Source organism: Palaemon carinicauda, chromosome 38 (genome assembly GCF_036898095.1).
Source record: "Palaemon carinicauda isolate YSFRI2023 chromosome 38, ASM3689809v2, whole genome shotgun sequence".
Taxonomy (NCBI): domain Eukaryota; kingdom Metazoa; phylum Arthropoda; class Malacostraca; order Decapoda; family Palaemonidae; genus Palaemon; species Palaemon carinicauda.
In genome coordinates, this window is record NC_090762.1 from 69,043,605 (window position 1) to 69,060,641 (window position 17,037).

Here is a 17,037-nt window from a genome sequence, read left to right on the forward strand (position 1 = left end):
AATAAGCTTGAAAAGAAGTAGGAAAGACACATATCTGTGTTTCCTCTCCAGGCAATTGCTGTGACCTCCGTCAATATTAATATTTTAATTTCCCTACAAGGGAAAATACAGAGTGGAATAACTCCCGTACGTAGAGCAGGAGTCAGTGAATATTTACACTAACTCCTTCACTTGTAGAATATTAATACTGAACGGTGATTTATAAGTGTCCCGATGATCTAGGATTCTTCAGGATGTTGAAGGAATACTTCACCTCAACATTTTATTCGGTGTTAACAATAGACTGTGAAAGGATACACAGTGTATGTTAGAAGGACTTGTACTACTGTATCATTGTATACTGTAGTTTTCTAACTGCTGTATTGTTATACTGCAGGAATACTGGCTACTGTATTATCATATACAGGTAATGCTCGACTTATGATGATTCAACTTTACGACGATTTTTTCAGGGTGATGACGTCAGAAGTCTATCGGGAATAGGACGAATATTTCCTTGAAAATAATCTATTTTCTTGTATAAAAGTAAACTGATTTATCTTGATAAATTATAATTTTCTTTTATTGTTAATATTCAGTATCTATTTTCAGTAAAAAATACATTAAGAAAAGTTTTAATACCTGTCGAGTTCATATTATATGTCTGGTGACGTCACATCACCGGCGGAAAGCGACCGGCCAATACAGTGATTTCCTTCCAATATGCTAACGATTAATATTAGTATTCCCATTATCGAAATATTAACTAACGATACAAAGTATTTTGTGGGTCTGTATAGGTTGTCATGAGTACTACGTAGCGTAAATTATATAAATCAGTGTTATTCGTACTATATGTACGCATAATCGTTATACGGTTGCGTGACCTTGAGATCAGCTGATGCTAACCAAAAGTAAATCAAAAGTATTAGTTGATTATTGATATGATTAAGAAATTGAAAAATAAAATATAAACGTGCTTTAATAAACCACAATTAAACACAATAATGTCTAATGAAATATGAAGGCTTAATATTAAACTGAAAATTGAATACTGTATGAAGCTTTAAAAATGATCTACCCGTATACGATTGCGAGAGCAAGCACACGCACACACGCAAATAGAAAGAGCTACAACGATTTCGCATTATACCTAATAATAATACGAACTGTATGAAAACTGATTTCCTGTAACCTATTGGCGCTGATGTAATATTCATCATGAAGATATTTCTAATAAGTAAAGAAATTATAAAAAAAAAAAAATGCCATACGTATGTACGCCATATTTTGATACGGTAGGTAGTGGCACTTTCAGATCAGCTGATCATAACCAAAGGTGAACAAAATTTTAAGTACTTCTTGATTGGCAAAATGCTTCCAAAATTGAAAAATAGAATACAAAAATACATTAATAGAGCATATGATATCCTATGAAACAGAATGGAATAATGATAGACAGTAAGAAAATATTGATAAAATGTGATTGAGATGATTGCTGAATCATAACGCATCATAATAGATCTACGGAAACTTCACTTTTTTAGTTCGACATATGACGAACTCGACTTACGACGAATCTATCGGTCCCTATCTCTGTCGTAAGTCAGCGACTACCTGTACTGTAGTTTTACCGGTATACTACTGGGGTCAGGCTAGTGCCTGGTGGCACTAACTGATAGGGAGAGAGAAAGAATGGAAAGGAAGATTCCGTATTATTATAGTTTAGTACAGTAATTGGAAGTGTAGGTGGCTACTGCCTTCTACAGCCTCCTTCCCAGAATGAGAGTTCTAATGGAAGGGGAGGAATGCATTTGATTTTAGCTTCCATCCAGCCACAATTTTTGTTGCCAGCTGTACTGCCGGTTGCAAGGTTTGTGGATGGCAGTCCAAGAGAGGACTGAAGAATTCTCAACAGTATAATGGTTTTCCCACCGGCAGCCGTCAAGGCCGGCTCAGCCTTTTCCCCGGAGCATTCGCTTCTGTTAGGGAGCTGGTCGAGGCGGTAACCTAACCACCACTTGGCCGGTAACTCAGTCAGCCCGGCAAGTGGGGATGATTGTAGAATACCGGCCAAAGGAAATTCGTGACGGCTAGGCCGACACTAAAGGACAAGAGGGGGAGGGAAAACGGATTTTGAAGCGAAGCGAAAAATCTATTTTTGGGTGAGATGGCCATGTCGTCCTGATGGAAGTTCCTATAAGTAGCTTCCTAAGGGATATATGTACTACAGTGATATTCCCAGAGAATTTTACCTTTAGGTATCCAGAATTCTAACTCCTGGCGTGAATATCCTTAAATTTTCTCTCAAGGATATCGCATAATATCAGAGGACGTATTCTTGACACGCCACGTAGCAATCTGCACCCCTAATAGCGTTTACGCTTCTAGGGGGGTGTGGCAGAATAGAAGGGGAGCCGTATCAAGGTTACCTCCGTTCTCGTACTACTATTGAGTATGACAACAGCGTCATCTCCAAGATGGCGGATATTCTTTGTAGCATTGAGCATGGTGCTACAAATACAGTGCCTTAACCTTGGGACAACATTTCTATGGTCATGTGGACCAATTGAGACAAATGACGTCACCGTTATCCGTCATCATCACTAATCATAAATGATGTTAGTGGTTCCTGCCCCCTACAGGGAAGAGTCATTCTAGACATTAGAAAAGGGGTCTCAAGATTAACATAAATTGTATGAACAAACATAAGTATACACTGAATATACAAACAGTCTCATAGTTTGTATAATTGCCAAATCAATATCAGTGTCTCTTATATCTAATGTTTGTGAGCATACAACTATATGAAAAATACTTATTTTAGTAAGTTAAAGAAGTCTGGCATTTTATACATGCAATTGTCGGGCGAATTCGGAAGCAATACATTCTAATAGACATTTATTCCTAATAAATGACTAAATGAGTTAACCAGTAAAACGAATGTAGCATGACAATGGAATTATACACGTAACGAATACAGAGACTATATTTCTTTCTTGAAAGGGAAAGAAATGATGAGTGCCACTCTCAGATTGAATAAAAATTTTATAATAAAATTTCTCTTCATGATCTCTGTACCGGTTACATTCTATCGACACTGTGTACTACGTACACACGGCGCTAGTGCTATCTGTACAATTCCACAGATGGGATTTTGAACAGAATTATTGTCACCATGGTAACACTCATTTAAAGGAGGTCACCCTAAAAGTGATGACCCCTTCTCCCTCTAATTGACAGTCCCAGTCAATTAGCTGTTCATCGCAGAATTAGACGGCAGGTTTTAAAACACTACCTGCCACCACCACATAATGCTTCAGTTCATGAACCTGCTTAGCATAGTGTTTGTAGAAAACACTGGATGATTTCCTTCCAGTATTTGAGCGAAGTCGCTCGAAGTCCATATACTGATAAAAGTTCAGTGATGAAGCAATTTTTCTCGGATCCGCTCTATGAATAAAGTAGGTGAGCTTCTCCCTCAGTTGTTTCAGGAATAAGTTTGATCCAGAGGTTTCTCCTTTAAAGAGCTGTCCTCCCCTGAAGTCTGAAGTTCTACGAAGATAGACCTTTAGACACTCTACAGGACATAGAGAGACATCTTCCTTCAGAGGGCAGATTCTCCAGGGACCCCACCTCTTAGTGGGTAGCTCGTTCTTAGCAAGAAAGGTTGGATCAAGGAAAAGATTCAGTTCTCCCGCTTCTGTGAACTGAATGTGGCCCTCATCTCTACATAGGGCCACTATTTCACTAACTCTAGCCCCGGAGGCTATAGCGAACAGAAAAATAACCTTTTGGGTTGCATCCTTAAGGGAACAATCTTAATTTTTCACCGATGAGGCATAATGTAGGACCCTGTCCAAAGACCAAGAGATGGGCTTTGGTGGTGGTGCAGGCCCAAGCCTTGCACAAGCCTTCGGAATCTTATTAAAGATTTCAATCGCTAGATCCACTTGAAAGGCATATAGAAGAGGTCTAGTCAAGGCTGACTTGCACGTAGTTATCGTGTTGGGCGCCAGACCTTGATTATGAAGGTGGACAAAGAAGGACAGACAGAAGTTCATTGAAATTTCTTTCGGTCCTTTTGCTTTCACGAACGCAATCCACTTTTTCCAAGAAGACTCATATTATCTTCTAGTTGACTTAGAATTGTATTCCTCTAAGAATTTTATATTGCCTTCTGAGATCCCAAATGTTTTTCTAACCGCTAGAGCAAGAAAATCATGAAATTAAGGGTTCGGGTTCTCTGTGATAAAACGAAGGCAATTAATTTCTGAACCTTCTGAAATAGACCTAGGTTCAGAACTAGGGCCAGCCTCAGCTTTAGTTCCTTCATTAAGGAGGACAGATTGCTCTTGGGCTACTTGGGAGCCAATAGAGCTACTCCCCCTTGGAAGTAGCTGAGCCTGTTGAGGACCTTCAGCAGGTGATTGGATGGGATGAACGGGAATACCCGAGTCCATCACTTCCATACTAGAGACATGCTGTCTATAAACTCCACTAGAGGATCCTCGTTTGGGGCTACATATCGAGGTAGTTTCTTGAAGACGCTCGTGATGAAGAGGTCGATCTGCAGTTCCGGGACTTGTTCCCATCTGGGAGGGAATAGGTCTGGAGGGAATAGGTCTGCGTCCATGGACCATTCCAACTCTATCGGCTTGAACCGAAATAGAGCATCCACTGTCACATTGTGGATCAATTGTATATGAACTGCTGACAGGTGCCATTAACTTCACCTAGACTGTATGAGACGTTCCTTAGCATTGTCGATTGCGACGTCTCATTATCGCTTCGGTGTCCCAGATCAGTCGTAGGAAGTCTGATCTGTGTGGAGAGAGCTTCCCCACTCATGACAGGACCAGCATAGTCTTGGGACTTTCGGGCTTTGATTTTTGTTAGAGAAGCGATTAAAGAGGGACCGAAATCGGTCTTTTTAGATCTAAGCGTTTGATGCGTATTTTCTCCAGGCTCTTGACGCATCTTTCCACCGTGCTTTTAGCACTAGGTCTGTGACTATTGCGAACTGGGGAGAGTTCAGAGCTTCTCCCTGTTAGCATCTTGGAAATCTGACTGATTACCCGAGTCTCTTGACCGACTTTGCGATCTCCTTTTATATTCCCAAGGGAAAGGAGAGTTGATGTGACCACAGGCTTCAATGATTTTTCAGCCATTGAAACCTTTGAGCTGGAGAGAATCGAGACTTCTAGAAGCTTATCTTGCATCCGCGATGTCCCGGGAACCGGGTCATTTCCTTGGATGCACATAGACCAGCCACTTCGGGTGCTGCCCACCCCAGCCTCTCGTCCAGGTACATTGTTGCCTGAACCATTTCTAGGCTTGATTTTTACGTGACTAAGTCTGCCAATCCTATGAAGATATTTAGGACTGTGTCTAGTCCGACACGTATCTTTCCTAGGATGTACGTTACTATCTGTAACTTGAATTCTAGATAGGAGGGTAGGGGGTGATTGACTGGAAGTTGCCAAAGGACACCTTTCAGGTCTGACAAGACTACGAACACCCCTTTTTGAAACAAGGTCCATATGTTCAGAAGGATTAACATTCTGAACTTGCGGTTTTATATGAACTTGTTGAGTGGCGACAAGTTCAGAATGACTCCGAGATTTCTTGAGTCCTTCTCGTGAACACAAAACAGCCTTCCCTGGAACTCGATGGACTATAGTTTCCTTACCACCTGTATGCTCTATAGCTCTCAGGTATACTTCTCCAGGAGAGTTTTGGATTGTAGGAGAAGGTAAGGAAATGATGGTGGAGACATTTCTGTTTCCCATCATAGTCCCATCTTGATTAGGCCTTGGACCCAAGGATCGATGGTTCGACGATCCTGAAGGAACCTCCCTCGTACCAGAAGCCTCTTCATGCTTCGAATAATCAGTAGGTTTAAACTTTTGACCACCTGCCTGGGGCACCGTGGTCACTGGAACTGTGGGATGTTGTTGAACAGCCCGGATATTTCCAGCTTTTCCCGTCTTCTTTTTAGGTTGGGGACTCACAACCATGGAAGATTTTCTCTTTGAAAGGATGCCCCACTTTTGGAGAAGACTTATGTTCTCCATGGTGGCACTCTTAATCACTTTCCTAACTACCTCATCTGGGAAGAGGTCTTTACCCCAGATGTTGGAAGATATTAGCTTCCTTGTTTCATGTTTCACTGTTGCAGCAGCGAACACAAACTCTCTTCATGCTCTCATAGCCTTCATAAAGGCGTAAAGGTCCTTCACTAAGGCAGCCATATGCATTTTGGCTAGGACCATAAGCATGTCTGGGGTATTTTGATAGGTTGAACACAACACAACTCTATGTAGTTTTGTAGAGAAAGGGAGGCTGCAAGTCTCTCCTTTGTCTCTTGTTCATTATACAAGAGAAACTCGGATAGTTTAGGGAGACGTTCGTTAAATTGTCGACTGGCAACATACGCATCTAATCTTCCTACTGAGAAAGTTAAATGGACTTCCTTCCAGTCCTTCTCCTGTCTGGGAAAGGCTGGTGACAGAGGTTTGCACTCCTGAGTGCAGGACATGGCCTACCCGCCTCCACTGCCTTGGCAACAGATTTAAATGCTTTCCCCTTAAAGGGGAATGAGATTGAAGCAGGAGCAAGAAAGGAAGGGTGCCTGTTATCCAGTGAGAATACCTTCGACTCCGAGTAACCCGCCTTTTTCAGGCTACTTTACAGGATAGCCTGTGCCTTATCATGGTCGAGAATCATGGCCTCCTTCGATTCCGTTCCTTTTCTTGACTTTGGTTCATACCTCAGTCGAACAAAACAATTAGGGAAAGCATCAAAGCTTGGACAAAATTGGATTTTGGAGCATGTCGGTAGGTCTTGATCCATGGGTCATTTGAATGACCCTTGGGAAGCGACAAGAGAAGCTTTGCGAGGCTCTATCTTGCATTTTACTTCCTGCTTTTCATTTTGTTTACGAAAGCTCTCAATTAGATTATTCACTTGGGCACATAATTGTTCCATTCTATCTAATAGAGGGGTAGAAGACGAAGATGTCGACGTCAATGGCTCTAGAGCCGGCATAGGCGGAGGCAATTCCGACATGACATTTTCCCCTTCTACCGCCGGGCACTTCCTGCCCTCCTTCCCAAAGGCTATCTGGCCGTCGGGGGATGTAATTGGTGCCTGAGGCACCACTATTTCCTCACTTGCCTTCGGAAACAGTCACTTACGCATCCTATCATTAGGTAGGTAAGGCCCCGGAGAGATTTTCTGGAAGCCTCTCACCCAGTTGCGTAATTTGTATTGAGCTGTATCCCTAGTCTCTATAGACTTGGGATTCTCGAAACCTTCGGACACTAATGTCCGACATATATTGCAAACCTGCGGGTTCCAATAATGTAGGGATTCGGAAATAATATTGCAGGGCATGAAACCTGCAAGTATTATGACCGTAAAAATACTTACTCTTGGCCTTGCAGAAGACTGCAGCACAAGTCATCTGGTGTTCCTCCTGTAAGGAAAGGAAAACAGAATGAGTATATAATGGATTATCTCACTGATAATCATCATGCAAAAGTCATCTTTTAACAGAATAGCTTAGGATAGTAAGCTATAAAGGGATAGTAGGAGGCACATACTTGTGTACCCCCTGCAAGCAAATGCTGTTACCTCCCCTCAGTATTAACTATAGGGAGATTCCTCTATCAAGGAACTCCAACTAAAAGGGCTCTTACCCCTAGGGGTAGAGAAGTACAAATTCACTGTCCCTTTTTATTCTTAACACTGTGGGGTCAGGATGACTGATTCTCAATCAGAATATTGAAGAAATACTATTCTTTCAATATAGGAGCGGTACCAGCAGAAGCTTGCACAAGGGTACCCAAGCTATGTTAGAAATAACTACTGTATAATCGTACTGTAGTTTTCTATTTGCAGTATATATATTTTGCAAATTATTGGCTACTGTACAATTATATATTGTAGTACAGCCAGTATGCTGCCTTCGTAGCAAGCATTTGACAGCACGGTCCAGTTGGCATGACGCCAACTGGACTAGGGAAAAATAAAGACATATATTTGTGTATCCCACCCAACCTATTTGCCGTGGCCTTTCTTACAATATTAAATCATAGAGTTTCCTGATCAGGGAGACTCAAGGATAAAGGCTCTACCCTTTAAGGGTTAGGAGTGTAACACCCCGGCCTTGAAAATATTTAATATTGTAGGGTAATCCAAAAACTGATTTCTAATCAGGATATTGAAGAAATTATATTCATTCAATATGGGATTGGGCTCAGCAAATACCTGTGTAGGGATACCCTAGATATATTGGAAATAACTATTAGTATAATATATATAGCAGTTTTCTATCTGCAGTATATTCTATACTGCAGATATACTGGCTACCTGTATAGCATGTACAGTACTGTAGTTCACCCGGCATGTCGCCGGCATAGCTAGATCTTTCCGGCATATCCAGCATGCTAGCTAAAAGAGAGAGAGATAGCATGGAGGAAAGGCTACTCCTTACTCTGTATGTATACAGTAATTAAGGATGTAAAAGTCTAATTTTACTCCATTTCTCCAGAAAGAAGGTTCAAATGGAAGGGGAGAATGTACCATTCAGGCTTCCATCCAGCTACAGTACTATTGCCGGCAAGGAGCCGCCGATACACTGCCGGCAGGCTAGCCTCCAGCAGTACCAGTACAGTCGGCGTGCTGCCGTCTGAGTCAGCACCTATCTGTGTCGGCCTGGCCGGCGGTACTCGGCAACAGAACCTGTGGCTAGCAGTCCAAGGGAGAACTGAAGAACCTTGGGGACAGAAGGGACTTCCAACTCACAGCCATCATGGTTGCCGGCAGCCGCCAGCCACCGCCAGCCACTAGCAGAGACCATAGTTGCCGACAGATGATGTGGCTGCCGGCAGTATGCATTACCGCCGGCAGCCGTCATGGCCGCCAGCAGTTGAAAGACACATGATCACCGACATTCAATATGGCTGCCTGCAGCTAACATAGCTACCGGCAGCCGGACAACGGCCGTAGAGAGGGAGTCTGGCCGGCCCCGGCAACCCACCGGCAACGGTAAGGTTGCAGGACGCCAGCCCAGTGAAAGACAATGGCTTGGCCATCATAAAGTGGACAGAGGGGGAGGGAACAGGGTCCTGTATAAGGTGTGGAAGGAGCTGGCAAAGTTGTAAGTCCTACCACATCTTGAAGAAACTCTGTTTCAGTATCGGCGGTATCCTAGGTGACAGGAGAGACTCGGTTCTCCAACCTAGAGATTGTCAATACAGTTAAGGGGACGGCTGCATTGCTGCCTCCTCTCAACAAGAGAGAAACAGAGTTCCAGTGCCGCCGCCATCCTAGGCAAAAGAAGAATACTATTCTTCAGCCTAAGGGCTGTGAGCACAGGACTAGTCTTCTAGACCGCAAGGAGAAGATGGTATCCTACCACCACTTCAAGTGCGGCTAGGGAGGGCTATCCTCCTATGTCGGCAGCCTAGCCGGCAGGGGAATGATGGTATCCTACAACCTATTCACCCTGTCGGCAGATCGCTGACACAATACTAAATACTCTGAGATTCTGACTGAATCCCAAAACCTGCTGGTATACCACAACCTGCGGTTAAGGAAAGAGACAGAACAACCCTAGGCTAGTCATGCCTGAATAAAATTCAGGGCATGACCCACCAGGGTTGTAGCCTGAAGCTACGCTCAGAGGGGAGGAGAGATTACCCTTAAATCTCCATGGAGATGTGTAAGGTTTCATATAATTCTAGGAGATCTCTATCTCCACTTGAATTGAAAAACAATACACGAGGGTAACTGGGGAAATGTCTGAACGTATAATAAAACGCCTAGGTTAGGTTACATAGGCGAGTCGAGATCTCGGTTACCTAACTCACTGAAACTCTAATTATACGATCGACATGGAAAAGGAAATTATGCACATTATAAATATCTTTACAAGTATAATTTGCCTAAGTAGCTTACATAATTAATTAATTAATTAATGCTATTTAAAACCGGAAAGTCGTTCTACTAACTAAATAACACAACGAACGACAGCGCCCATGGCGCCTTCAGTAACAGGCCTAGCTCCTAGGCACAATAAATTACTCTAATTTCACTGTGAAACAGGAGCTAAAATATACTCGTTGTAAAGACCCGATACTCAACTTTCCAGAGGCGGAAGAAGATGGAGAAAGCATAATTATAATCCTTGCAAAACGATCGAAAAGTTAGATCAACAGGGAATACCACCGAGCGAAATCGCTAAAAAATAAGGAATGTTCGCCATCTTGGAGATGGCGCTGTTGTCATACTCAATAGTAGTACTGTACGAGAATGGGGGTAACCTTGATACGGCTCCCCTTCTATTCTGCCACACCCCCCTCGAAGCGTAAACGCTATTAGGGGTGCAGATTGCTATGTGGCGTGTCAAAAATACGTCCTCTGATATTATGCGATATCCTTGAGAGAAAATTTAAGGATATTCGCGCCAGGAGTTAGAATTCTGGATACCTAAAGGTAAAATTCTCTGGGAATATCACTGTAGTACATTTATCCCTTAGGAAGCTACTTATAGGAACTTCCATCAGGACGACATGGCATGAGCCCAAAAAAGGGTCTTATAGTTTACAGGGGAGAAAGGCGCCGGCAAGTATGCCGCCTACTTTCGGCTGTAAATCAAGGAAGCATGGCTTCCTGTGTCGACGCCGTCATGGGCGGCAGGGAAATAAGAATTCCCCTGTCGGCGACATTGTCGGTTATAAGACATGTCTTATAGTCTACAAGGGAGAAAGGTGGGCACCTACTTTCGATGGTAAACTTGGGAAGCCTAGCTTCCTTTGCCGACAACGTCATAGCTGGCAGAGGAATCACGATTCCCCTGTTGATGACATTGTCGGCTGCAAGACAATACACCCTGAGTTACTGTCATACTTCAAAGCCGGGATACTCGGCGGGAAAGAAGATCGAAGGTAAAACGCCATCCAAGTCATGCCAGAGTTAACTACTCGTTGGCGATGACGGAAGATAGGGTTGCCGCCTGAGATGGCGGCGCTCAGGGGGGAAGAAGGGTTTATCCTCTTTTCTCTAAAAGAGAAGCTTATTGAATTATACCAATAATTCTAGGGGATATATATATCCCCGACCGAGTTAATAGAAACGATACTAGAGGTTAAACAATGGGATTAACATTACTAACGTATACCACACGGGTTAGACTAGCCTAACTCGAGTGGAGACCACGGCTACGAGTGATACCACCGAGCCCCTATCATATACGAAAGAAATGCTATATTTTGGAAGAGGAAATATTACATATATATATGCAATCTTCACTAGTATAATTTTGCCTAACTAGCTAGAAAATTCTTTATAGCTAAATACAGGGAACGTTGCACTTCTAACTAAGTAATTGCATTTATGACGTGCGACAGCAGTCTTAAGATGGCCGGCTCCGGAGATGGCAGTGCTCCACTTAACACACCTAAATTATGTTAATTTAACTGTGTGAAGGGAGCTTTAAAATTATACACAGGAAAGATTAACTACTCAACTTTCCAGAGGCTGAAGAGGCTGGAGATTGCATGATAATATTCATTGAAAACAGTAACAACACCGAGAGAAACGTGGGAGAGCACAGTGCTTAAATGCTACGATCAAAGGAATGATGAGCCGTAGTAATACGGGGAGGGGGTCCACCGGGTACCTAGATAATGGCTCCCCTTTCGTTCGCCACTCTTTCCCCGCAAAGAGTTAAATCTGATATTATGCGACATCCTTAAAGTTATATTACGGATGAATTGCGCCAGGAGTTAGAATTCTGGAAACCTTCGGTTTATTTCTCTGGGAGTATCACTGTATCAAATATCCCTTAGAAAGGCTACCTAAAGGAACCTTCCATCAGGACGACATGGCCGAGCCCAAAAATGATGATTGGAATAACACACACTTTACAAAAATAAATATATTCTATGTAAATTACAACATTTTAAAAGAATTTACACAATGATAAAATAATTCACAGGAAAAATTAAATCTGAACAAAATTTAGATTAAGACGAAAATGTTACGATCTGAAATTAGATAATAACTTGACTTAAACTATTATATCCGATATAAACCTTAGCCTAAAAAAAGAAATAATGTAATGAAAATAATACAAATGCTTGAGATAATTCTGAAATAAAACAATGTTCACGTTTGGCACTTAATGAATACTGTAATATATAACCTGATCACGCAACAAAATCTATCTTCCCTACAGGACTGTTTACGAAAAACTTCATACTAATCCAACACTAGCTCTAATACAATGAATTCAAAATCCCCTTTTAGCCTTGCGCGCACTCTTTTGACACAAGATTTTCTTTGGGGCACAGAGTCACTTAGGAGAGGACACACTAACATAATGAACACTTTTAAAAACTATACACTGGGTTCTGGGCATGAATAAGAGAGGTAGAGGGGAAGGGGGCTATCTTCTGGCTGCAGTTTTAACCCAATCTCTATGTCTGTCTGTCTCTGACGGTAACCTAACCCTGGTCACCTTTGATATGGGATTTTGCCTAATTCCAGAAGGTTTCAGGATCGAATTCTGGTAGGCGGGGGGGAGCTGTGTCTATGTCAGAGTTTCCAACTAGATAAAAATGCCAGGAGGTGAATCATAGGGGTTTCAGGCAACTCTCAGATACACATCAACGCACCTGCGAGACGACTTACCAGCTAACTCCACCCACCTACTGTCCCCGAAATTAAAAAAAGATGACATCCTTTTGCTATGCATGGCGAAACTTTGAAAGCATGTTTCACTGAATATTCTCTCTCTCTCTCAAACACGACACAATACATCATAAAATATAAAAGAACATTAAGCCTTTGTTCCTATCTCGCAAATAGCTCAACAGCCAGTTTCAGCTATCACTGAAATATATCTCCACTGTAAAGAGCTCCAGGTTTGTATTGTTAGAAAAAATGAAAATTATTTCCAAATTTGTCATTTTAAAATAACCTGAAGTAATGCTATAGGCCTACAGATGTATTTTGCAAGACTTCTTTTACAAATTTTCTAGACAGGTGAGTGTAGAATCAGGTATATTTGGTACTTGGTTAGAACTATTTTTTCCTATTTCTTTCCTTCACTGTTATCAAACCTCTATTAGAATTTGGGATTGAGCCATATGAACTTCGAGAGGTTTATAGAAATAATTAATTTTGATTATAAAATTTGTTATTTGCATTCTCACCTGATGTTCATATACAGTACATGCCCAACCTCCTCTTCAATGACTGGTGTTTACAAAAGGATACAAAATAGTTTCGACTACAAGACTGAAAGGACAATGAGAGTGTGTGGACGACAGATTTGCTTTTTGCCAGTTACCGCTAGATGTTGCAATAATTTAAGAGGCATGAGCCAGTTGTAAGGAAAGAAAATGGGAAAATTTTCAAATTATAGAGGCAGATGTTAATAAACACAAGCTTCCAAAGAGAAGCATATGAACATCAGTTGGAGTATAAAAATAACATATTTTATCATTAAAATTCCATTAATATTTTGTTATACCTCTTATTTGTGTTTTGCTCTACTAATAATTTTCTTTTATGCACTAAGTTGTCTGTCTTCCTTATTAGAGCCTAACTATGGTTATACACTGGTTTTGTATTAATAATGATATCCTAAATATATTGTCAGTATCTTTTCAGCTTGACATGATCAGAGAGAGAGTGTATTTGTCAGTTGCTTTCTCAATTAAGTGTCTATTCAGCTATTTAAGTTAGTAGTTTATTTTTATTTCAATGTAAATGCATAATGTTTCTTCAAAAGAAAATCTTAATTTGAACATTCAATCCATTGCGCTATTCCTGCTAAGGATGTATGGTCAACATTTTAAACCTAAGTGTAACACATCCAAATCTGGCTTGTATGCAAGAGGACAAGTTTTCTAAAGAAATAATATTTTAGAATTTCATGTTCTTTAGAACCTTAGAACTTTGTAAGGAGGTATTCTAACACCAACACCCATCTTGGGTACATGAACAAAAGGGTGAGCTTGTAAACTAAACTTATCTTATTAAGAAATTGCCATGGATGTTACTTGTATCATAGTACCATTTATTTGGCATGATAGTAGATGAGATCTAAAAAAGTACATGTACTGTTCATTTCTTTGCTCCATTTATTGACAGTATAGAGGCTAATTTTAGATAAACATGAATTTTATTCCAGATTTTTAAAAAAGTAATCTAATTGTTCATTTTCTTGGTCATTTTAAATTTTAGACTAATTATTTATACCATTTTTACTTGACAGCTGTGGGCCAATATTTGGAGCTGGTGCAGATCTTTTTATTGCTGGCAATTGCAACCAGAATTTGGAAAGCTATTCTAATCTTCCACACTCGTATGATGGGGAAAATGCATCGTGTAATACATTGATGAGTGATTATAACTTCACTGTGTTAGACTATGAAGTCTTTACCCCGTATGGAAAGTGAGGTGAGATTTTGAAACAAATGTGTATGTAGTTTTCCAACCATTAGTAGGATTACCAATAATAGTACCAAAAAGTCTTATTTTTTTTATTATAAGTAGTGCAAGGCAAGGAAACCTTCATAGGACCATAACCCATCTAATGATAACTTGATATCCTTCCCAGAAATAGTGACTACAGTTTTTATTTGTGCTCAAAGCCTGTTTGTTCCGTAACCGAAATACAAACCACGCTATTTACATAGGAGGGTATTACTTTCGGCGTAGCTGAATGACGAGCCATTAGCGAGGGGGTAGGGGAGGGGTAGCTAGCTACCCCTCCCCCCTCACACACCGGTGAACTGATTCACTTCACTTTTGGCTCGGGTGATGATCAGACGTGTCTGTCTCACCCTCGCATTTTTGACAGCCTTAATCTTTTTTTGCTTTTTCTTGCAGTTGTGTGTACGGAAGTTGGCCTCTATCTCTATCATGCGGAAGTGCCCTGGCTTACCCGACCGCCCTTGTGGGACGTTTATGTGGGCGGTCGAGACGGCCCCTCACACCTTGTGTCCGTACTGCAGAGGTCAACGGTGTGATAGAGATAAAACTTGTAGGGAGTGGTCTACCTCCCAGTGGGAGAGGTTTTCCCGGCGACGTAAGAAGAAGTCCAGGCGTGACCTTTCTCCTTCAAGGGCTTCCTTGAAGAAGGAAGGTTCCAAGGACTCTTCTTCCGTTGCCCAAACCTCCTCCAAAGCTCCCACTTGATCGGTCTCTCGTGAGAGGCCGTCGAGTGGTAGCGTAGGCCATTCTTCGGGAGAGGGAGTTGCCTCCCATAGCGAGGCAGCTCCTCTTCCTCCTCCGGGGGAGGATATTAATAACTCTGTTGCTAATAATGATCTTTGGCAGCTTTGGGCTTCCTTGGGGCTTAAGGGCTCGCCCTCCAGAGAAGCCCTGTTTGACCTGATCCAGTTGAGTGCAGCTGTCAAACAGTCGCCGGTAATAGCAGAGGTAGATCCTCTGTCTATTGTCGACGTTGTTGTGGCAGAGGCTTCCGACGGGCGGGTCAAACCCCTGCTGTTGTTGCTGATGTTGCTGAAGGCTCAGTTCCCCCCTCCGAACATCCTTCGAGGGAGGAGCTGAGTCCAACGGTCTCTCCTGCGGGTGATTCTCCCCCTCGGGGGAGTTCACTGACGGAGACTCCTCTTCGGAGGACCGACGATGGTGTTGCTGCCCCTCGAGGTCGTCTTCGCCGTAAGGCTCGCCCTCCTCTTCGCCGTAGAGGCCTTCCTTCTCCCTACAAGGGAGTTAGGAGGCGCCTCTTCGGTTCATCGCCTTCGATGTCCCCCGCAGAGGATCCTCCTCGACATGAGCAGACCATTGCAGCTGCATCTCTAGACCTCTCAGCAGATCGTTCGTGATCTCTTACGCCTGCCAGACCTGGGAGTCTTCCTTCTCCGTTCCTGGACGCAGATGCGCGGTGGGCGCCAACGCACTCCGTTATCCAACGGGCACCGGTCCCTTCGGGGCAAAAGGGCTTATCTCACAATGTGAGTAAGTCCCTTAAGTGCCAGGTTTTACCGGCTCGTCTACGATCTCCTGCGCGCTCGCGCGCAATAGCGCGCAAGAGCTCTCCTGATGTAGCTGAGGACCAGCCCTCTTCGGACTCAACGCGCCAGCGATCTCCTGTAGCAGAGTCATCTCGCCGTAGATCTCCTGCTCGCCAGCGTTCACCTGCGCGTCAGCGCTCTCCTGCTCGTCAGAGATCTCCTGTGCGCCAGCGCTCTCCTGCTCGCCAGTGCACATCTGCGCGCCCTGTTCCTGCTGCGCGCCATGCGCGCCCACGTTCTCCTGAGCGCCCACGATCGCCTACTCGCCAGCGCACATCTGCGCGCCCTGTTCCTGATGTGCGCCCACGTTCGCCCGCGCGCCCACGATCTCCGGATCTGGGTGCAGGCAAGGAGATTCTTCCTTTGCCTCCTCGCTTGCGTTCTCCTGCGCGCCCTCAGAACTCGCCTACTCGCCAGCCATCGCCTGCACGCCTACTTGCCAGCCATCGCCTGCGCGCCATCTCGCGCACTTCTAGATTGGGACGAGACACTGCGCGCCCGCATGCCCACGAGAAGTCTCCCGCGCGCCCACACTTCTGATCGCCGAAGGTCTCCTACTCGCCCACGCGCTATCTCTCCTGTGCACAGTCGGTCGCCTTCTCGCCCTACGCGCCATCGCTCGCCAACGCGCCAACGCTCGCCAACGCGCCATCGCTCGCCAACGCGCCATCGCTCGCCAACGCGCCATCGCTCGCCAGCGCGCCATCGCTCGCCTGCGCGCCGTCGTTCTCCCGGCCGCCAGCGCTCGCCCTTAAAACCGCGCCCACCCACACCTGCGCGCCCACGCGCACTTTCGCCTGCGCGCCCGCGCGCCCACGCGCACCCGCGCTTCCATCTCCACGCGCCCGTGTGCATGTGCGCCAACGTTCGCCCGCGCGCGATCCTGCGATTTTACCATCGCGCGACTGCCAGCGCGATCTCGACTGCGATTCCCGCCGGGTTTTGCAGCACGGGCAACCTTGCGAGTCTTCAGGAGCGCGTACTGTACTTCCAGATC

General features: G+C 43.8%; 1 protein-coding gene across 1 annotated transcript in view; it reads left to right on the top strand.

Moving 5' to 3' along the window:
• Positions 1-17,037, top strand: part of LOC137630232 (BTB/POZ domain-containing protein 9) — a 155,385-nt gene that overhangs the window by 103,653 nt on the left and 34,695 nt on the right. Inside the window, exon 10 of the mRNA XM_068361690.1 lies at positions 14,273-14,457. Within this exon, the coding sequence (XP_068217791.1) occupies positions 14,273-14,456 (184 nt within the window). The 3' untranslated portion in view covers position 14,457. The remainder of the gene's footprint in view (positions 1-14,272; positions 14,458-17,037) is intronic.